Below are 23,545 nucleotides of genomic sequence, written 5' to 3'. Positions count from 1 at the left end.
AGTATCATGTTCATATTAGTAATCTGGTTCTAAGCTGGATGGTTTCGATGGGGTCAAGGAGTCAAAATATGGCTTATAGTCAAAATATGCATAAAAACTGACAAGCCCACCAAAACACCCCCCCCCCAAAAAAAAAAACAAAACAGCAAGCCTTGTCCAGTGGGGTGGTTAAGCAGCTTTGACAGTATCAGAGCACAGCAGGAGTCATGCTTCACTTTAAACAGGTCTGTGGTGACAAGAAGGACACAGAGGCATTCTTAGTCATCATCTTTATCTTCCAGTGAGAGAGAGAGAGAGAGAGAGAGAGAGAGAGAGAGAGAGAGAGAGAGAGAGAGAGAAAATAGAAAGTGAGCGACACACTGAGTGAGAGAGAGTGAGAGAGAGAGAGAGAGAGAGAGAGAGAGAGAGAGAGAGAGAGAGAGAGAGAGAGAGAGAGAGAGAGAATGAGAATAAGGCAGCTTAACTTGAGAGCAACAGCTCTGCACAAGTGTTAAAGAGCACAGAGAAAATGACAACCTTACCAGGATGAACGGCCAAGTTAAAACTACTACATCATTACAATCAGCAACAAACAGCAGCTAGATCAGTTCCTTACACGGTTTCTTTTCAGTAACAATCAGGAATGAAAATAACAAACATACAGAGCAGCTAAAAATGTCAGGTCATATCAAAATTGCATTGAAATTGCATTGAAATGCTAGTAGTCATGTGCCTCCAGAGCACAAGGCCTCCGAGCTGGAATCCCAGCATTGATACAGCATCACACAGTGTGATGTAGCACCGATCCTATTGTTCACGGTCAGTCTTAGTCCAGCACTGAAGGACCACAACACTCAATTAATGTTTTTTTTTTTTTGTTGTTGTTTTTGTTTTTCCTAATTAAAAAGCCCTTCATGAGTTATACCAAGTGCAACAGAGCAGGGCAAACAGAAGTGTTCTGGAAGCTCTGCCAGAGTGTATGAACCCCTCATTTTACACAAAACTAATCGGACACTTGTTCATTGTTCGAAAACCCTGGGTGTCCATACTCTGTTCCTTGTATTCATAATGCAGTTAAAACTTCACAGACATTAGGTCCCTTTCCTTTCGTCTTCCTTCCATCGTGATGCCCGAGACCACAATCCTTCCTTCCTGGGACGGGCACCTGGTATACCTAGACTAATGTCCAGCGGTACAGGAACCTCCATTCAGTGATTGCTGTGTCTTGCATGGTTGGTTTTATGGTTTCGTCTTCGCCTTCTTGTCACCTTTATTTCTTCATCCTAAATAAAACATCAATTCACCTTGAGATGTTGAATCTGACATTATTGCAAATGCACAGTATCGGCATATGGCACAATTATCTGCTGTTCTTCAGAAGATAATCTCCAACAAAAGAGCTCTCAGCTTTACAGGACGAAGCCCAGAAGTGTCATATCTTTAAGCCCAAATAAGAAACTCCTGGTCATTATAGCTACACCATATGTCAACATTTTTGTGGAGACCCCTTCTAATAAATATGTACATATGTGTACATACATATATATACACACACACGCACGCACGCACGCACGCACCATTTCAATTAATATATATATTAATTATTATTATTATTTATTTATTTATTTTTGCTTATATTTCTATATTTTCATATTTTTATATTTTATTTTTTAACTTAAATTTAACTTAAATGTAACTTATTCTATTTTTTATTTTTATTTTATTTTTCTTTTGCACTTTACTTCATTAAGTTAAGGTTTAGTTAAGTTTAAATGTAGATTTTTATTGTATAGCTTGATGTGGGCAGACTGTCAAAAAAGCATTTCACTGCAAGTTATACTGTGTATTACTATGTATGTGACAAATAAAATTTGATTTGATTTGATAATGAATGCATTCAGCAACTTCAAGTCCCCGTAGAGAAGTACTGCCAATAGAACAGGACTCATACAGACAGATAAACATATTGGCCTATGGCACCATGCCATGCGAAGAGCCCCCAGCATTAAGCTGTGAAGCAGTGGAATGATGGTTGGTGCTCCATCCAATACTTTTTGGATCATCCAACATCCGGACCTCACTAACGCTACTGAAATCGCTGAATGCAATCAAATCCTCTCAGTAATGCTCCAACATCTAGTAGAAGTTACTCCAACAAGAGCATGATAAACTCTGGTTTAATACCCTGAATTTCAGAAGAAACAATTATTAAGCAGGTGTCTCAATACTTTTGTCCAATATGTTCATAAACGTTCATAAAGAAATAGGATGTTGTTCTTAGAGGCGTGTTAGCCCTTGTGACTGTAAACACAAGACAGCAATTAGAGAAAAGGCAAAATCGGCCAGTTGCTCTCCTACAAAACAACCTTTGGAAAAATGTGACTAGTAATAGTTTCCTACATCTGCTGCTTCGAGTTTCACTGATTAAACACTCTAGCTAAAGAGAACGGACCAACCTGAATCTCACTACAAGAAACTGCAATGGCAGCCTTCTGAAAGAGTCCCAAACCTGGCTAGTACGTCCCCAAGTGGTAAAATTCTGCTGCATTTGTAACTCAGCTTTAGGGATTTTCCCCTATTTTAAGTAGCAGGGGGAAGCGACCTTCTGAATGTTGATACACCCACTGGTTGCTGTGGCATCATATGGTGCAGAAAAGCCTCCGATTGGCTCCCTTATATTTGACCCAGCCTCCATGTGCTTGTTATTGTCCGTCGAATGTGCATTTTTCTCATGTGACAAGAGGATGGAGCAGGAGACCTGCTGACACCGAGGGTGTCGCACTCTTTAAAATTCAGATCAAAATGCTAGAAATTCACCTCTTCACTTTGATCTCCATCAAACAACCCCACTTTGAAGTGCAAATGCAAATTCAATGGAGTCCGTCTGATGCTGTTGGAGGGCTTCCTATATGAATGTGTTGTACAAAAGTACAATCTATGCTTTTACATACATTTAATTACATCTAATAGTGTTCATTTGCCCATACTGGGTAGCATTCACTTACTGTGCACCATCAGCTTTCTATCACAGACTGGAGTCACTTGGAAAGAGATTTTTAATTAGTCTACCTACAGAGGTCAAAAAGGGGTCATCATTTAGTCGATCTTACTGTATCTGCAGTGTCTGCAGTCTCCTCTTCCTCATCAGTATGCTCCTCTTCCTCTGTGTGCTCGTGGTCACTGCTGGCGTTGGACAGCTCAAAGTCTGACAGCACTACGTCCTCATCATAGTCTGTCTGATACTCCGATTCCTCTGTGAGAGACGGAGGTCAAACAGAGAGCATGGCAGCTCAAAGTGTGTGTGTGTGTGTGTGTGTGTGTGTGTGTGTGTATGCAGAGCAGGAATAAACACAGTCTCTGTAAGTGGGTGTGAGCTAAATCTGTTCCTCACCATCCACAATGGCCTGCTTCACCGGCTCTATCCGGGACACTATCTCGGCCAGGTCCGTAAAGGAGGCGTTGGGACAGGTCACCACCTGTGCAGCGGGAACCAACAGAAGAAATCTTACATTACCCTAACGTTAGCTACAATAACAGAGGCCAAGAACATCCTTTCTCTTCTCTTAAACATGATTTAACAAGTCTATTCACCACCCTGTTATTCTTCCTCCAAATGAAACAGTTTTTACTTACACAGAGGACAAGCTTTGCTTTTATTGGCTGGTTCACAGCTCTAAAAGAGCCCCAAGAAAGTTGCTATATTAGCATAGGTTTAAGGCTGAAGAGGCTAAAGAGATTGTAGGCGATTAGCTTTTAGCCTTGCCTCCACTCACTTCCTCGGGTTTGCCTTTCTAGAGATTACGATAAAAATAAAAAAAGCCTCTACACTGTAAAAATGAAAAGCTCCTTGAAGAACCTCAAAGCTCCTCCAAGAACTCAAACATTCCTCAATGCCCTTAGCTGTGCCTGTAAGAACCTCAGAACCTCTGTTTAAATCTGGTTCCTCCAAGTGATCTATGAATTAAGGTTCCTAGAGGTCTTTAGGCTACTGTATTTGTATGTCCAACTATGAGGAACTTCTCATAATCCCACTGAATTAAACTGTAGTTCTTTGCAAATGCCTCAGTTTCTAAGAATGGGTTCCTCTAATTCCCTTTTATTGAAGGTTACTTCTAAGCCCCTAAAGAGGTTCCTGCACAGTTTAAACTGAAGAACCTCCAAAAGTTGCTTAATGATATTGTCCTTTTAACAATGTATTTTCAGTTCTGGTGTGTTTAGCTCCAGTTTGCTTCTTCAGCTAAGGTAGTCCAGATTATTTTCAAGGGAGCAGGTGACCATATTCCCCCGAAGTCGGCTTCGTGAGCTTTGACTAGAGCTTCCTCTAGGGGGCGGGGTTTATGTAAATGTTGGGGGTGTTAACACTTAAAAAGTAAAGACTTATATAACAGTTTGAGGTGAACAATGTAAATACAGCAGCTGTGTCTAAGTAAGGCTCTGTAGAGCACTCTGGCTGCACTCACATTGTTGCCCTTGCTCTTATGGAACTCCTCTTGATGCCGATCCTTCAGCATTTTCTCCACCACTCCGCTACGGCACCACACATCGAACACCGTCTTTCCATGTTGATAACCCACATCCTGTACGAGAAAAAAAAAAAAAAAAAAAAGTTAAAATTCAGAAATGCCAAAGATAGAGTCAAAACACTTGACCTGACTGCGGAAGGGAAGGCCACTCACAGCGATTTCATCAAACTTGCCAAAGTCCAGCGTGCCAAAGCGGTCGATGGCAGGCCGGATGTACTCGCAGTAGTCACTGTCCTTGACCGACTCGAGCTGCCGCACACAGCACACGTAGGCCAGCCGGGTCTGGATCTCTGCCATGTTCAGCACCTGTATGAGGAGTTATTCCAGTTACAAATCGCTCTACTTCTCCACGCTCAGGTTACTGGTCATCACCCACTGTCGGCAGGCCAAACCCCTCAGAGTTAGCATCAGTGTGCTCCAGCTACCCTGTGCATATAGCTTTATCAGCCTGACTTTAAGTAGCACAAGCCAGTGCCAGATTCGCCCGCTGACAGCTCTTTTTGCCCATCAGTGCTTCTCGCTGATGTAGGCCTTTGTTATAGAGCGCATTATTAATTCCATGGGCCGTTTCCAGCTCTCTAACCTTCACTCTCTCTGCCAGAGGGTTCAGGCGTTTCCACAGCAGCCACCACCCAGACAGAGTGTCTCCGTAGTTTGTGAGGTTGGTCTCGTCCTGGCTGCCCACATCAATGGCAATCACCACCTTGGCACCCATCGAGCGAGCTACATCAGCTAGGGACAAGAAGACAAGGGTGTACAATGGGTAAGTGGGGGAAAAGGGACTTCAATGTTTTTCCACTGCACATCTAAACGAACAGAGATAATTTAGCCCAAATGTACTTTCACACCCCTTACTCATCCATTAGTAATGAAATGCTTGGTTTTTGAGGTTGGCTTCTTTAGATTTGAAGTGGAGCTACAAGGTTAATGTTTTTTACAATTCCACATAAACACTTGTATATAGGTTCACACCTCAGTTCCTCAAAACCACATAAGGTACAATATTTATTCATAATAATTACTGAATTATTTATCAGCGTTAGCAGTGATAACCATTCATGAAAAAGATGTACTTTACTACTGTACTTAAAGCAGCTGTATGCAAGAATTGGTATTTATTGCTCTTGGGCTCCCCCTAACGTTGGGAAGGACACAAGCATGTGGACTGAGGCAGCAGAGTAAATATGACATTACACAGTTCTCACTCGCGTTGTTCTGCTTGCTTTAGCAAAACTACAGAGTGCAGTTAGCAGCGTCCTGGCCTGGAGTGACAACGATAGAGATGCTATTCTCCCTGTTACGGTCAGTGAGGATGTTCTTGTAATGTAAATATTCTACAAAAGGTGCTTTAAGTATTTGTTTTATTTTGTCTGTTATTAAATATTTTTCACAATATTCTATATTACTTTTTACTGCCCTGCATTTAACATAACAAATTAAACTGGAATTTTGCGTCTGAAGCCACACAGCTCTTAATAGATATTCAAAATAATATCAAACACTAGAATAACTCAAAATGACTGCTACTTTTGATACCGTAGTATATTTCAAACTAAGTTTGTGTTTTAACTTAAGCAGAAATTTAAAAAAAAAAAAAAAAAAGAGGACTTTTATTTTACTGCAGTAATGTTAAAAAAAAGTCTCCCTACTTTCACTCAAGTATAATGTTTGTTTACTTTGTCCACTATTAGTAGTTACTAGTAACTTCTAAGACTATTAACTAAAAAGGAACTGTTAGAGCAACATTTTACAGCAATTTTACCTTTAAATAGCAGAGTCATGTTGATGCGCCACTGACAAACCGAGAGAATGGTGTCTTTGCCACTTCTGTTTCTCTCAGCTTGTCAACAAACGCACATGCACAGATACCCATGAGGAGGATAGGCGCAAATCGCACTAGTAAATTACACTCCACAGCTGTAGGGGGAGCACTGCAGCAAAAAATACCAATTCTCACATAATGCTGCTTTAATAAATAGGCTAACTTCCCATGACTGGTTTTGCCATTAGTCCAGACTGGAACTAGAACCAGTCATGGTCTTCATGTGGTTTAGATTCTGACATTAAATATATTAAATATGTCTTGGCTGATCAGCTACATTTGGGGTAGGAGGCTGTTGTTTGAGACGAGTCAGTAATATGCAATGACCATCCTACCAGGCAGGTTGTTGATGTATCCACCGTCCATGAGTAAATGTCCATCTTTCGGATCACAGAGCGGAGGCAAGTAGCCCGAGAGAGACATACTGGCACGAACGTACCTCCACAGAGAGCCTGAGGGAACGAGGAAGCAAACATTAGACTCTTGTCTGATTCCTACACAGTAGAAACTGAAGGAACTGAAGGATTTGGAAGTAAACAGCTAACCATCAGTGTGTACTCTCATGGAGGAGGCAGTGATGTCTGTGGTGATGTTAAAATAAGGAAGCCAGAGGTCCTGGAATAGAGAAACAGAAAAATCTTCCATAGGAACCAGAACAAAGAACTTTTCCACAGAATCCAGGAGTGGCCATCCAGGGAATAACTTTCAAATTAAGCAAGCAAGGACAGGTATGGAAGATAATGAGTTGTGGGCATGTCATGACTGAGCCTTAAGAATTTAATTAATGTCCTCATCGTTATTAAAGTTGACTTGACTTGACTAAAGGTACTGCACATGTCCACAGAGAGCTCTTTCCCTTAGCTGCACTGAGAGAGCCTCTGCAGGTGACAGATTTGTTCATTCTATGGCACATTACACCATAGTGAGGAGTGTGCTCTGCCTAAAAGCCAGACTGGTGTTTTTATTGTATTGATTTTGATGTTGTATTGCATCCATTCCTTTTCCTTTGCAACTTATAATTTCTGATTAAAACACAGTGGTTTTATTTTAGTCTAGTGCCCCATTTTTCCTTGTTTATGATTCCCTCCCAGAGCAGATGTCTAGGACAAGAAAAAAAAAATAGGACAGGTCAAAAGAGAGCAAAAAAAACAGGACAGGACACTATAAAAATACAAACATGTGTGTGTCAATTTCTGTGGGGAACAAGATGCTCCTTCAGGTGGAGGAACATTGCTGGAAAAATGACCCTTACATCTTCATTGTTCCAGTACAGAAAGGCTTCCGCGGTACAGGACAGGGCTGCTAGAGACAATCTGGCTTTACCCGTACAAATAATTTAGGACAGCCCTGTTATGGTTAAGGGCTCTGTAAGATACGGTCTGTGCACAATATTTCAATAGCGGCACCTTGAACCTCCTTAAACCTCCTCCTCATCTCTACTAGTCACATGATCTCAAAACTAAGTGACCTAGTCTGATAAAGTATCTTTTTTTAGAATCCTATTTTTATTGTTTAAAATCTTTAAATCATTACATTTCCTTCCTTTTAATTTCTGATTTATTTTCTGCTTTAGCCCTTTTATTTGGATTAAACAGTTCTTTCAGGGCATCCTATTGTTCACTGTTCACAGTTCTGTCAGTAATTCCTGCACTGTATAATTACCAATGACACATGCTGCTATAATAAATCATCATCATTATCATACCATAGCAACCTAGGTGAAAAACTACAGCATCCATCTACTTATTACTACCTATTACGCAGCAACACCATAGCAACCTCCTGGGATATCAAATCAACCACTTAGTGGCACCTTAGCAACCACCTGGCTAAGGTGTCACCAAGTCTTGTAACTATGTAGCCACCTTCTAACCATGTAGCAATAGCCTGGAAAAGTGGGACCACTACTCTGCTTTTTTCAGGAAACACACTTTAATTATTATTATTATTATTATTATTATTAAATCCTTTTTTAAAAAGATTGTTTTTGTTTGCTTTTCCTTTCTTCATATTCCCAATGGACCTGGTCAAGGCCGGGCTTCCCAAAAGCATTCGGCACAAAGATGATTCTGAAATGGTCGAGTGAGCATCACACTGAATGCTCTCTCTAGCTGTAAAGATGCTCTTAACACTAAAATGCTTTTGGGAAATGGGGCTCTTTACAGGAATAACCTCTCCCAGTGTACGTATAAATAGTTCTACTTAAAAACATATATCCTTGGGGAAATTAAATATTAACTAACTTCATCATACCTACACTAATACAACGATAAAAGCACTCAAACAGGACATCAGAATGATGCGAATAATGTGAAATACCTGTGTGTCAAAGTTTGTTACACATCCCAACCTCTACCACACAGATACCCACACGGAGCTCCACCAGCCCAGGGACTGTATGCATGCTGCACTTTTACTGCTTTTAACGCCCTCTCTGTCCATAAGCTGTATACTGTTCTCTCTACCTGAACACTAGCTGCTACCGTTACTGCACTGTACACCTTGTTTAGATATGCTGCGATTATACCAGACCTAACTGGTCATTCTTAGGATACACTCCTGAACTCCAGGTTTACGGTTCCAACTCAGTTTGGAGCTTAATCACCCGGCCTTCATGCACACATTTGCACATGCACAGATTTGTATATTTTTCTATTCACTGTCTTTGTACTTACTATCTGTGTCCCCCGTCTTTTGTGTTTTGTCTACTGTCCCTGCACGATTGTATCATGTCCTAGCTATTGTGTATCGGAGACTTAGCCCAACTTAACTCTACCCTACAGCATGTTAGTGTGTTTTATTTGGATGTGGCTAGAGTACACATGGACGAATAGTGTAATGATACTGTACTGAAGCAGAAAGGCAAGAAGAGCTGGTATTAGACTGGTTTTCCAGAGCTTTAAGAGTCAGAGACTAAGCTTAACCCATCTTCAGGCCATTTCAGAGAAAAGAAGGCCTCAATTTCCCACCTCGATCTGTTTGCCCTTGAACACGCCACCAATGCTGGAGTTGAAGGAGGCTCCTGTGAACATGGAGGTGACTGGATACGTCAGGTCCAGGATCCGCTTAAAAATCGAGCTGAAGTCCTAGAAAGCAGATCAGGTCAGGTTCAGCCTTATTATTCAAGTTGAAAACTGGGTTGGTCAGCTGGTCAAACACATACACACTCAGGAAGCACATTACAGATTAGCCAATACAGCAGAACACTGCACTTCAATCCCAAGATCAGCCCACAGCAGCAGCCGTTCAGGCTGCTAGATCTCACCATGGCCCATTCCCGTGCCCTGACCCTCATGTGACTGTAGCTCCTCTCATCAGCGAATAGCGCCCCCATCAGGGAGCCGACGGATGTGCCGCCCACCAGATCCACAGGGATGCCCGCCTCACACAGGGCGCGAATGATGCCCACCTGAGAACAGCCCCTGTGGAGTGGAGGAGGCCAGTCAAACGTGAGGTCACACAGGAATAGTCCTAATAGCAGGAACTGCTGTCAATCAGCCAAGATGTACTTCTTTAGTTTTGCACTGGAGCTACAAGGATGATGTAGCTAATTGGTGATGGAAGATTGTGTCCACTGTACATGTGGCTAAACCATCACTCAGAGGCCTGAAATTACACTGAGTGGTAAAGAAATCTCAAATAGACTTGCTTCCAGGGTTTGTGACACTATATGACAACACTGCAATCTAAACATTAGCTGCAACCATCAGTTACCATGAGTTTGAACTTGACCTAAGGAGGAACTCTAGTGTCTGTTTTCTTTGAAATTGAGAAGAATTGAATTATTAATATGTCAACAAAGTCCATCAGTGAGGTCTGATGTGAAATGCTCCGCTCTAAAGAGATAATATTGTGGCCTAAAATGTACTATTATACACTAAACTGTTCTATTAACGTGAGAACCTGTTATTTATGGTGGTCTCAATATTCTTTGAAGTGTGGAGATGTGAAATAGAAGTCTTACAAATGTCAAACTATCAATGTGATGATGATGGTAATGGAGAGGTCATCATAAAATAAACAACAGAATCGATGAGATTTGTGTCATGCTGGGTGTTTTCCACCCACCTTTTAGAAACTCCAGAGTCTGATAGATAAGAGGCACAGACAGGGAGCAGACAAACAGAAACACGATCAGCAAAGGATGCACACACACGCACGCACACGCACACACGACTCACAGCATTCATAACATGATGTTACTGAATGAGGACGATTACAAAACATAAAAATCATATTTCAAGGATGAAAGCAGGAAAGACTTTCTGAAGACGTGTGGTTAGACTACGGAAACACTTCAGGGAAATCAGTCAGAATGCCACTGATGTGAGCATGGCCTTTTATTTATGAGCGCTCTAAATTCCAGGGATGCATGCTGGCAGCAGGTGGTGAGCATGGAACTGACAGTGATTTAGAGGAAATAAAAAAAAGAGATATCTTGTGCACCTAAACAAACTGGCAGTAAGTGTGTTTATGTGCATGTATATATAAAAAGAAATGTATATAGACAGATAGAAAGATATAGACACAGAAAGCAAGAGCGAGCGAGCGAGCGAGCGAGCGCGAGTGTGAACAAGTACCTGGCACCCCCTCCTCCTAGCACCAGCGCTATGGCATTGCCCGTCAGCACACGGGCCAGGCGAGAGAAATCAGAATGACGGTCCGGAGGCTTCTCAAAAACGCGCTGATACATCTCTCTCTGAGGGGTAAAAGGAGGACAGGAACGGACAAAATTAGCTCATGATCTGCTGGTATGCAGGCATCCATGCTTACCCTGCAAATCAGCACAAACTCTGCCCTTCAACCATTTGCTGATATTAACATTAATCATGTTTTCCCTTTACCCTGAATGCACTTGACTAGCTTAGACCTATGCAAGTTTGGCTTCTTCTTGCAGCTATAAGGTTAACATACAGTCAATACCTCAAAAATAATGATGATTATGAGGACACCCCATGAAAACCTTTGTCTTTAACACATCTAAACATCTGGACATTAGATATTTTCTTCAACAACAAAACCTGTGATGAGGTTTATGGATTGTTGGAGTTTTTTATTTTTTATTTTTATTTTTTTAACACATCTTGAGGTCTGCTCTTGGGCTGAACTTGCTAGGACGGCCTGATCTGACCATGCTGGCAGTTGCTGATTTCTAACTGTTCAGAGATCTTTTTTAAACGCCCTTGCCAGACTAATTTGCATCGAGAAACTTCTTTCTGAAGACCTTAGAGAGCTCTTTGGATCTGGCCATGGTGATCTTTACCACTTACTTCAACAATAAACAAACTAAACTAAGACCAGATCACACCCGGCATTCATATGCGTTCTGGGTTATCTGATCAAAAGTGGCCACTGTAATCTGATCACTCAAACCACATTCGGAGGTGGTCAGAGAAGCATATGACCACATTATTCTTGTAGTGTGAACGCCAGTGTGAACCTTGACATTTAAAATGTCAAGGGTGAACGGAGGTGAGATTTTGGCCATCGTTTGGGATTGGATGACCCGAGATGCAAGTTAATGCCAGGTGTAACAGGGGTCGATTCTTAACCTGCAGTCTTGTCTGTACTTGTGAAACATCATCAGCTGCAGTCCAAGTACTGTTCCATTTAAAAGCTCACATCTAGCCGAGTACAGTCCGAATGCCTGGAGGTGTTTTTGTTCTGCCAGTGTTCTCGAGGATGCACCAGAATGTGACTTGTGTGGCACAGCCAAATATCCCATGCAAAATGACTGTACAGCATCCTCCAGTCCTCGGGAGTTTGTACTCGCGAGTTTACCCTGCCAAGTCAGAACTACCAAGTACACAAGTCCCAACTTAGTGTATTTTGTATCCCCCCAGGCTCCTCCAAAATCCTCTCTAACCATGTTCTAATAATCTGCAGCTGATGTGCTGCACCTGATTCTAAATGTGGGTATTTTAGAGATCATTTTAGGTAGCTTTAAGTAAAGTCTTAACTGCATTTCTATTAATTATATTTGACTAAATCTTTACACATCTTTAAAAATGTGTCTGTTAAAAGACAAAGTCGTGAAAAAACAGGGCATCCCATGAAAACCTGTCACCAACAAGTACTGAAAGCCTTAAAAAGTCATTTTTTCTATAATTGTACAATTATTTGTGTGTTTGGCTGTGTAGCATACATGATGCTAGTCAGTGGGATATAAGCTTTCATTATGGGTTAGCTATAATAGCCTCATAGTGCCACTGCAAACAAACAGGTGTGTCATTAGTCCAGGCCGGTCCAGTCTCTTAGCTTGGGAGAGAGAGCAGATGTGTATATTAGTGGGGAGATTAGCAGGTTGGCAGTGGTACCAGCTTGGGCAGGCTCCGGCGGCTAAAGACCCTGCGAGGACAGGACAGGTGCAGATGTCTGGAGATCCAGCTGCGCATGTTGAGCCACTCGGCTGTTCCGTTGGGCGGGGGACCGTCCTCTCGGTGCAGGAGCACCAGCTGCTTCTGAGCCCTCACTGCACTGCCCTCCAGCATCCGCTCCAGCTACACAGACAGCAGATTAACAAGATGCATACGTGAGAATTGCTGGGTGAAATGTATATAGGGGTATAGCAGGACTGGTGGTTTTAGATATTAATAGATAACTTAATAGATAAGCTGCGCCCCTTGTCTAGTCCCTGTAGAGAAGTAATGCCAATGGAACAGGACTCTCTGGAGCAGATATACATGAACCTATTGGCACAATGCAGCCTAATGCCAGGCGTGGACTAGAGAAGTATAAAGCCCCCCAGCACTGAGCTGTGGAGCAGTGGAAGAACAGTGTTCTCTAGAAAGATGGTTAGTGCTCCATCCAACACTTAATTAGTCAGGAAGTTGGGATTGAGGAGGGGTGGTGATCATCAAACATCTTGACTTTACTAACGCTTTTGTTGCTAAACGCAATCTAATCCTCCCTGCAATGCTCCTCAATTTAGTAGGAAACCTTCTTCCCTGGACCATAGAAACAGTTACTTCAAAAAAGCAGGATAAACTCTTTCATACCATTGCTTTCAGAAGAAACAATGAATGATATAATATATGTATATATTAATATATAATATATATATATATATATATATATATATATATATATATATATATATAATATATATTATATTATATAATACATATATATATTATAACATATAATATATATATGATATAATAGTGTACTACAAAAACACCTTAGGATATTTGCAGAGTGGATTACTGTTAATTACTCTTCTGCTGCTCCTAACTCTGAAGTAAGTCTACATTACACCACTAAGGTCTGAAAAGCCTCAGACTAATGCGTTTACTAAAACCTGAGCTCGTTCACCTTTCAAAAAATTACAATAAAGAGAATAAGCCCTTTAGTAATTATCTCTCGACTCTGTCTAGCTAAGCAGCATGAGATTTATGAAGCTCAGTTCACTCTGTTCCACCTCAGGTTTAGTCAAAGTAATACTTCAGAGCGTCCAAGCTAATCTCTTTGTAGCTAAACTCTTTAGCATATGGCTGATTACCACTGACAATAATCTAGACGCATACATTGCTCTGTACGTAGCAGCAGCAGCACAGAAGCACACTTCTAATTTTTAGTCATTTTTGGTTCAATTCTGCAGTTCCAGTGTGTGTACCTCTCCCACAGTGGGTTCCTGCTCTCCAAGACCCACAATGAGGATGCAGTCGGCTTGGCGGATACAGCGCTGGGTCCAGGGGGTCAGGGTGCTGTCGGACTGGTACAGAACGATCCGGTGGATATCCTCCTGTTGGCCAAGCCAACTGGACAGCCGATACTCATGAACACTGGACATGAGACATGAGGGTGGCAAGAGTTACATTAAAGCAAGCAGATATTTACACCAAAGCTGGAAAACATGGCAACTGCAAAACCCCAAAACTGTTACATCACAGTCTTGACTCATTATTTCCACCCCCAAAATCTAGTTAAAGGCCTCGAGACACATTGTACCATTGCACCTGTACTTTGTGTTAACAGCAGGTTTGAACAGGGGACAATGTGTCTCGAGGAACTGGTCAAATAATTCGGCTCACCTGTCCAGTGCTGCGGCACCCAGACGCTGTTTGATGATGTCACTGGTCAGGAGTAAAGTCGGACCTGTGATAGAGACAAGGTTTTGAAAGCAGGAAGGAGAACATGCTAAGCTTAGCATAATCATCATAATCATCATCGTTAATCACCGAGTTATTAATCACACGGTCATTAATTAGAGCTAGAGTGTCCCAGTTTCAGCAGAAGAGGCACCGTCCATACCAATAGCACTGAGGGCATGCTGCAGCTCCAGGGTGAAGGCAGTCATAGGAACCTCGTCTGACACTGGCAGGATGGAGACAGTGGCCAGGTTGGAGGCAGGGTTACCTGCATCCCATTTACTGCCAGGGGTGTGCAGGCCCAGGCCATGGACTACAGGTACAAACCAGGAGCAGAATTAATAAAAAGAGGGAGTATACATTCACATTACAGCTTAGGCTCTTAATTCCGACCCCCTTTCAGACTTGTTGGTTCACTTCATGTGGGTATGTCATTCATATGTGCCTTTAGTGTTCGAACACACCTGATAACGGTCCATTAACTTGCTGCATGTTTCCCAGGATCTTCTGGCCAAGCAGGTGAATCAGCCTGGTCACAACCTAAGAACGAGCGAAGCATTAATACAGAACGCAGAACAGACCAAACGCTCTCAGACAGCAGTCAACGATTGCTGAAGCAGCAGTTGAGTGATAGAACCTGGGGGTATTTTCTTTTGATGGAGTTCAGGGCTCCCTCAGGCATCTTGGCGAGCTCTGAGTCTCTGACTGCGTGAACTGTGGTGGCTCTGTTCATGTGGGTCAGAGCCTCTACCTGCGGGAAGGAGAGCAGGCAGCCAGTTTGGTTTTAGAAGGTAGGAGAGAAACAGAGAACACACGTTTGCTATCCCAACTCAACGTTTCACTACTAATGAGGCGTCTCTCACCACCCCGATGAGATCACCCCTGCCGTACTCTCCCGCCAGCTCCTTCTTCCCATCCTCCCTCATGATGACAGAGCGCAGACGGCCACTCAGCACAATGAAGGTGCTGTCTGACTTGTCTCCCTGCCTGAGATGAGAGATGATTTTTTTTTATATAACTTTCAAAGGTTTTTCACTTTCTGACAAAGAATTTGATGATAAATGGATATTTATATACACTTATTAGCCATAATATTAATACCCCAGACATGGTGAAATGGAAAAACTGAAAATCGACAGTGGTATCTTGCAAGCGGTCAGACATGTCAGTGAACAGAAAAGTGAAGTGTCCTCAAACTTTTGACAGCAGTGTGTGGTGCAGTATACTGTAATGTTGTATGGAGGATGGGCAGAAGTGGAAGGAACTGCTTTATTAATGTAAACTGAATCGATATTGATCTCAGACTCTAGCAAGAGAGTGAGAGAGAGCTGCATTACCTATAGACGGCTCTTCCGGCCTCCACTGCCATCCAGTCCAGAGCGAAGTCGATCTGTCTGACGAAGGAGGAGACTCTGCGCACCACAGTGTGAGCCACGGTCAACACGACACGGGGCTCGGCACGCATGATCCTGCACGTGTGCATGTGACATTAATACACAGTTAATACACACTCAAGGATGTCAATATAGGCAACTGACAATCAATCAAATTAGACATTCAGTAAACAACAACATTTGACATCACATTTCTATTAACATATCTATTAAAAAAATACAAAGCCCTGAAAAATAAAATAATAATAAAATTAACCTCTTTCACAAAAAAAAAAAACAAACAAAAAAACTAATTGTATCCAATTTTCCTCACCAATTTTATAATTCTTCCGACACTGGGAGGATGAGGACTGATTTTGGAGCACTGTGGTAAGAATTTAATTAAATTCAGCAACAAGAACGTTAGTGAGGTCAAGATGTTGGATGATCACCACCCCACCTCATCCCCAACTCCCCAACCCATCTAAAAGTATTTGAGGGAGCACCAACCATCATTCCAGTGAACACAATTGGGGGGCCAGCATTGAGCATTAGGGAAGGAGGGGGGGGGGGTTTATTAGCATTCCACTTGGCATTAGGCAGCATGGTGTCAATAGATTCAGGTTTATCTGCTCCAGACAGTCCTATTCTTTTGGCAGTACTTCTCTACAGGAACTAGACAAGCTGTGTATTTATGTGGATCTACACATCTGTGTCAGCAATGAGTGTAACTTAAAGGAGCTGTATGCATTCATTAGAGAGGGTGTCCACAAATATTTTGGACACATAGTGTACTTTGTGAAGTGCCAAGTACAGACCTATCTGATGTGAAAACACCATTCTGTACATATAAGATGTGCTTCTCGACTACCTCACATGAAGGAACACACAGCTAATGTCACATGAGATCCCCAGTGTGAGTGTGTGCCGTTTCAGGCTGAATTTGTTACAGGATCTGATTAGCTTCATCCTTTTTTCACCCATCCAATACCTAATCCAGCATTTCCACTGATACTGGCCGGATAGACACTGATTTGCTGTCTCTAGTGACATTCCTACTGGTGGGCACTTGTATGTGTGTGTCAACGTGAAGCGCTTTGTCAGCTGCAGCCTCTGGGACCTCCAAAAAAAAATACAAAATCAATACCCGCCACAAACAAGTGATGGCATTCTCCTGATCTCAATTATCTGAGCCCTGGAAGACAACTGCTGAGACTTCCTTTAAGATAAACTGCCTGCTTGTAGAAGAAGCTGAGGTTTGGGATGCAGAACGTTGCCATGGAGAAATCCTTAAATACCTTGAAGGCAAGAGAGTGACAAACTGTCAAACCAGTGCCAAGTGATGAGCGCGCGCACACACACACACACACACACACACACACACACACACACACATATATATATATATATATATATATATATAAAAGCAAGGCGCTAGCTGCAGCCCTGTCCTGCCAAAAAAGGTGTTATAAAGGCTTTATGCTCCCTGAGGCGAAAGCGGTTACATATATCCAGTGGGTATACAAATATACATATATACATGTAACTGTATGTATGTGTGTGTGTGTGTGTGTGTGTGTGTGTGTGTGTGTGTGTGTGTGTGTGTGTGTGTGTGTGTTCACATACTCATAAAAGTGTGTTTTGGAGATGGACAGAAAGCTGCAGTCCCGGTGGGCTCGAACGCTGAAGATTAGCGGCTCCCCCGTTAGCACTGCCAGGTGGCCCACCATCTCTCCTGGGTGAGTCACAAACAGACACAGGTCCTCGTCCCTGTCGATCATCCGCTGGTACACATGCAGACTGCCCGAGATCACAAACTGCATGCTGACTTCCTGCAAGACACAAGACAAGAGAGCTTTAAGCAGCATTATAAGAAATACAGTCAGGAAGTGTAAATCGCACACTGAGCCATCACTAAAGCACACGCATTTCTGGACAAGCTAAAGGATACAGAACAGTGCCTAAAAGTGAAAGAAGCATGTGGACTGAGGAGGTAGAGTAATACTACAGGGGTTTACACAAACATGGCTCGCGAGTTTTTGTGAGCGCTGTCCCACTCACTTTACCAGAGTTACACAGTGCAGGCTCTGGCATGTTGAACCCGGAGAAGCAATGCTAGAGACCAAATCTTCCTAATACAAGTGAGTGCTGATGCTACATCCTGTGGTTTTAAAGCAGATGTGTGCAGCTCCGGTCCTGGAGAGTCTGACTCCTGCAAAGTTTTGGGTTTTCCTCCTTAAGCACACCCAAATTAATTCACCTGTTAATTGCCAGATATAGTTGGTGTGTTGGAGCAGGGATTTAAGCAAACTATGCTGGACTCTGGCCCTCGGTTCCCCACACCTGGCTTAAAAGAGCAATTTAGCCGACTATACAAACACAACTTATATAATAATCCCCTTAATTTCTCATGTTAATTCAACCTGGCCCCGGAGTCCCTAATGTGGAAATGATGCAGACTACAAAACAATACCAGCAGGTCATTGCAGACGTGCATTGCATCTATGCAGAATTTAGCAGGAGAATTTAATGAGTTTTTCAAAAGTATTGTTTTTACCAATTATATTTTCAATATTACTGCCAAGTGTGCCGCCCTCTGCAGGTATTATTTAATTAAATTATGACTGTGATTAAAAGTAATGGTGGTCTTGTTCTATGCCTGAGGTAAGAGTTACACTGAAGTAAGACTGACTGCATTTACACGGCTATAGAGGAGTGGTTGGGCTAGCAGTCAGGCTTGATTAAGCATCAGTGGGACTGTGTAATGCATGGCCAGGTACTGTAGTAAGGGATCACAGATGAACAAAAAACACTGAAATTATTAAATACATTCTTCTCTTTACTGGTAAGATATCCCCATGTGGCACTGGCTGCAACACAAGCCCAATCACAATCACCCAATCAACAGTTGGAAAGGTGTTCTTTTTAGGAAACTCCACACCCCTTTATTACCAAATATACCTTTTCTCGTTGCAGCCAAAAAGTTATAATTTAATTTCATCACTCCACAAGACCGGTTTCCAAAATGCACATGGCTTGTTTAGATGTTCCTTTTGGAACCTCTGATGCTGAATTTTGTGGCGAGGATGCAGGAGAGGTTTTCTGATGACTCCATTAAATTCCATTAAAAAGTTATTTTGCATAGGTGCTGCTGCACAGTACAGCCTGCTTAATCTTTGTGAAAGTCTTTTGCAATCAGTTGGTAAATCGCGCAAATTTGATACCCCTCCAAACATTAGCATAGTCCTAATTAACTTTAATAACACAGTGTCTGATAAGCTGCTAATAAGTGGTACATATTCAAACTTGTATGGCCTCAGACAAGCACTCCTAATAAAGACAGACATGCCCCTAGATAATGCTGAATTACACAGTTACTTTAAGAGTAGTTAATGTGCTGTTTTTAAATGCAACTACACACCTGGTCTCCTTGGCTTGCCACCACACAGCCAGCCTTCACTTGCCTCAGGGTAACTCTGCCTTCCAGAAGACTGGGGTCCTGCAAGATACAGACAAATAAATCAATCTTCATAAGACACAGACAGAACTACTCACACTAATGACTTTGAGCTTTTTAATTATTATCATTTCATCCTTAAGAAAGCCTTGCCTGGAGCTGAACAAGCTTGAGAAGGTCTTTCTTGGCAGCCTGAAAGATGGCATTGATTTTGCTGTGGTGAACGTGGCCGGAGTGCCCTCCAGTGTCTGAATAGTGGTAGACCGCAGAGGGTGTGTGCTGCATAGTCACAGTCTTCTTCAGAATCGACTTGAATTCAACAAAAAGAGTAATCAATTTGAAGGAATAAATGAACAAAAAGAAAGAAAGAAAGATAGATAGATATAGACTGTTGCGGACACATGCAAACCTCCTGTCTCTAAAATGACAACTTGATAGGAGAAGAGCAAAAAATGTACCTTTAAAGGTTTTCAATGTTAACGATTTTATTTAAAAGTAATTTTCCATCATTAATATTGGTCTATTGGTTCATTTTACACCACATGTAAAAAAATAAATAAATAAAAAAAAACATGTATAATTTTTATTTTAATTATTATTTTTTTTTTTTAAAAGCTTGTAGTTAAACTACTGCGGTTGTGAAGGATTATGTAAACCGTACCTTATGAAGAACAGAGTTTGAAGGAACTTCATTTTTGGTCCCTCGTTCAAAGCCTGCGTTGATGTCGCCCGACCCTGCTGTAGACGGGATAAACATCAATGTGACTATGCAGACTGACAGGTTAGGTTCAATTTGTTCAATTCAGAAAATCATTTCAGAGGAATATATGTTAGGCTTAACAACTTCGACACAAAATGTGTCATTTGACCAGACGTGTCAAAACATTTGCATAAAACCATATTTATATAAGCAATCATTGCATTCATGCAAAAACTTTGGATGTCCATTTTTCATGTACATAGCATTTGAATCTTTACGTTGTGTCACAATTTCAAGATCATCAGACCAGCATGAAAAACTCCTTTTATACACCGACCAGCCAGATCCTCCTCCTGCCACCACAACAGATCTGACCATTCGAGGCTTGGACTCCACAAGACCTCTGAAGGTGTCCTGTGGTATCTGGCACTAAGATTAACGTTAGCAGCAGCAGATTCTTTAAATCCTGTAAGTTGAGAGGTGGGGCCTCCCTGGATCGCATAACCGTCCACGGTGTCCATGACCTGGTCACTGATGCACCGGTTGTCCTTTCTTTAACCACTTTTGGTAGGTACTGACCACTGCATACCAGAAAAAAACCCAACAAGACCTGTCTGATGTTTTGGAGATGTTCTCACCCAGTCGTCTAGCCATCGCAGTGTGGCTCTTGTCAAAGTGGCTCAGATCCTTACGCTTGCCTGTTGTTCCTGCTGTCAACACCACATCACCTTCAAGAACTGACTGTTCACTAGCTTGGCAGATGCCACTGTAGATGAAGGTAATCAGCGTTTTTCACTGCGCCTGTCAGTGGTGCTAATCGTTTAAGCTAATTGTTGAATCTCAGTGCTGCCATGTAAACACTTTGTATCTCCAAAAACAGCAAAAACAAAACCTTCTGAACTTTCAGGTATTTTGGAGCACTTCTATTGGTCCATGAATTTTTGACACAGCGTAAAGAACAACTGCCAGTGTTTGCAGTATTACTGATAATCAGCCTGTGGTTGCACAACCTGAAATGGAGCTGTCTGTTGGAGTGGACATGGAGCGGGACTTCCTGAAGGAGGCCGAGGGGCTCTGTGTTGGACTGGATTTTCCACTGTCTGCACAAAGCATTCAAATAAATCCTAAATGATGTATGCAGGAACTTGATTATTTTCCTCAGTGATCTCTAACTGAGCTGTAGATCACCCCTTTAAAACTAAGAAAGCTGTAGAACATTAAGAAGGAACCTATAATGAAAATAATATTAAAAACACCATATCAGCACTGATCCATATCACAATCAGCTCGATTTTAGAAGAACGTTCTAGATATATGCATCATATGAATTTCATAAAAAGATGAACTGGATCTGATCCCGTAGCAGATCTAGTCTGAAACATGATGTTGTTAGCTGTGAGTTTCTTCCTGCAGGGTAGGCCTACTCTCAGATGTTCATCTTTAGTAATACAGTTAAAAACAGTAATATCAGATCAGCACTGGCAGCTGGAGAACAGCAAGTGTGTGAAGAGTTCACTAACTGATGCTGAACAGTTCATTTTATTAAATTCATAAGAGTCTCTGACCGCTCTGGATTAGCTGTCCTTTGTTCATGGAACAGCATGGTGCGTCCAGTGTAGTGTTTAGTAGCGTGTAATGGACAGTAGCCTAAGGCTTCTGTAAAGCAACAGACCTGTGTCACCATGTCTCTCCACACTGCCATGAGCAGGTCTATCAGCCATGTGTATCTCTGACTGAGAAGATCTGCGGTGACCTCGGCCCGGACCTCCTTCCCCAAGGACACTGGCCACAGAGTCCAAAGGAACAGCCTGACTCTCCTAAAAGCACAGCACACATGGCTTCTCATTAGATATTAAAAGGTCAACATGTTCTTCCTCAAAGAAATTCAATTATATTGTATAGTTGTATACATCATTATATAATTATGTAATTACATTTACATTTGATTACAAACTATATTTACAAGTCAAATCATGCATTTTGAATTTTTTACCTTTCAAACTGGTTCTGAGATTAGAAAAATAATAATACTAATGCAGAAAACAGTTTAAATTATTAAATATAAAGGTGGAATAGATTTGGGGTGGATGGGATAAATGAGTGGAATCTATAGGTGCATACTATTGGTTGGATGTAGGGGGCAGGTGTCACAAATTATTGAATTATGTGATATTATAAATAAAATGATGGATAAATAAATAAATAAATAAATAAATAGGGAGTCTGTGGTGTGGCCATAACTGCAACTTCTAAAAGTTACAGGTCTCCCGGTCATTATCGGTTTGTGTGCTTATGGAGGGTGGTCTACGGCTCTGACCGGATTAAAGAGCTCAGTGGTCAGTCCCAGGTAGTTGTGCAAGGCGAGGAAGGTCACTCTCTGCAGACGAACCATGATGATCTGAAGAGACACACAAGTCATGTGAACATCAACACAAATACTGAATGTGATTAAGCCAGATGCTTTTATTTTTGATTTCATCAGGTTACAAACAATCAAACAGAAAAAAAGTAATTCTCTGAACACAGAGGCATAACAACTGTATTATTAATAATAATAATAATAATAATATATTTTATAGAATTATTTATCTTTTATATTATTTATATATATATATATAAATAACTAACAAAATAAAATCTATTACTAACAAAAACACAAGTACTAATATTGAACAATAAATATTTATTTAATATGTTATTGAAATTAAAAATGTTAAGTTAAAAAGTTATTAATTTCCATAGTTAAAGTTAAAAAGCTAAATAAATAAATAAATAAATAATAATAGTAATAATAATACAGAATAAAAGAACTGTTGAATATTTCCGCAGTTAGGCTGCGTGAGAGAGACCTGAACGTACCTGAATGACACGGACCAGCGTTTCCGGATACTTCTCAAACACTGACTGGAAGGCTGCGGCCGGCAGGCGAAGCACAGTGGTTGGAGCCGCAGCTCTGGCTGATACAGTCTTGTAGGGCGCTGGATATCCCTGCACACGATGAAGACAAGAGGAGAGATTTGACCTCAGGTTCAGTCCATCTAAGGCAGAAGAAGAAGGCCTACATCATCTACTCTAGAAGGAGACGTTCTGAAGAATCTCACCGTGATGATGTCCAGGATGCTGAGCAAACTGTGAACACTGTCTCCAGGAAACACATGCTTAACCACCAGCTCGGTACCATCCTGAAAACAAAGCACACTCAAAATACACACAGTGGCCACTTTTAGAAACCTCTACCTTGTTGCTGTGCAGTGACAGTCTGTAACTCTTTACCTATTGTATTAATGGAGCTTATAATAGGATATAGTAGGATGGGCAGTCAGTGGAAATACTAAAAAAAAGAAGGTGTAATTAAGGTAAGGTAATTAAACAGATGGCAATGCCCAAGTAAACAGCTGTCCTACAACAGTTAAGTGAACAGACTTAATCCTGAATGAAATGTCAGAGGTTTCAGTTTCTAGTCCAGGGCTTTGTAATCCTTGATAGGTGTGACACTACATGGCCAATCAACTGCATTACTTTTTCCCTCAACTTCCAACGAGTACAAAATCCAGGACTGACAACTGGATTCAAGGTTCAGATTTGACGTCCTAATGCCTAG

At 41.6% G+C, this 23,545-nt stretch overlaps 1 protein-coding gene across 1 annotated transcript in view; it reads right to left on the bottom strand.

Moving 5' to 3' along the window:
• Positions 1-322: 322 nt before the first annotated feature.
• The window catches only part of pnpla7b (patatin-like phospholipase domain containing 7b), a 29,460-nt gene continuing 6,237 nt past the window's right edge, over positions 323-23,545 (bottom strand). The window contains exons 9-36 of the mRNA XM_072665216.1: positions 23,046-23,126; positions 22,804-22,932; positions 22,262-22,342; positions 21,617-21,761; positions 20,955-21,044; positions 19,906-19,982; positions 19,398-19,553; positions 19,209-19,286; positions 17,414-17,619; positions 15,752-15,883; positions 15,278-15,401; positions 15,052-15,165; positions 14,879-14,954; positions 14,578-14,727; positions 14,358-14,421; positions 13,940-14,108; positions 12,642-12,824; positions 10,905-11,023; positions 9,590-9,746; positions 9,294-9,410; positions 6,870-6,939; positions 6,660-6,776; positions 5,086-5,234; positions 4,656-4,808; positions 4,440-4,556; positions 3,371-3,455; positions 3,090-3,232; positions 323-1,262 (exon numbers count right to left, since the gene is read on the bottom strand). Coding sequence (XP_072521317.1) covers positions 1,188-1,262; positions 3,090-3,232; positions 3,371-3,455; positions 4,440-4,556; positions 4,656-4,808; positions 5,086-5,234; positions 6,660-6,776; positions 6,870-6,939; positions 9,294-9,410; positions 9,590-9,746; positions 10,905-11,023; positions 12,642-12,824; positions 13,940-14,108; positions 14,358-14,421; positions 14,578-14,727; positions 14,879-14,954; positions 15,052-15,165; positions 15,278-15,401; positions 15,752-15,883; positions 17,414-17,619; positions 19,209-19,286; positions 19,398-19,553; positions 19,906-19,982; positions 20,955-21,044; positions 21,617-21,761; positions 22,262-22,342; positions 22,804-22,932; positions 23,046-23,126 — 3,357 coding nt within the window. The 3' untranslated portion in view covers positions 323-1,187. The remainder of the gene's footprint in view (positions 1,263-3,089; positions 3,233-3,370; positions 3,456-4,439; positions 4,557-4,655; positions 4,809-5,085; positions 5,235-6,659; positions 6,777-6,869; positions 6,940-9,293; positions 9,411-9,589; positions 9,747-10,904; positions 11,024-12,641; positions 12,825-13,939; positions 14,109-14,357; positions 14,422-14,577; positions 14,728-14,878; positions 14,955-15,051; positions 15,166-15,277; positions 15,402-15,751; positions 15,884-17,413; positions 17,620-19,208; positions 19,287-19,397; positions 19,554-19,905; positions 19,983-20,954; positions 21,045-21,616; positions 21,762-22,261; positions 22,343-22,803; positions 22,933-23,045; positions 23,127-23,545) is intronic.

This window comes from Salminus brasiliensis, chromosome 20, assembly GCF_030463535.1.
Source record: "Salminus brasiliensis chromosome 20, fSalBra1.hap2, whole genome shotgun sequence".
Taxonomy (NCBI): Eukaryota; Metazoa; Chordata; class Actinopteri; order Characiformes; family Bryconidae; genus Salminus; species Salminus brasiliensis.
The sequence above is the reverse complement of the archived record's forward strand: the minus strand, read 5'-3'. Positions and strand labels throughout refer to the sequence as shown.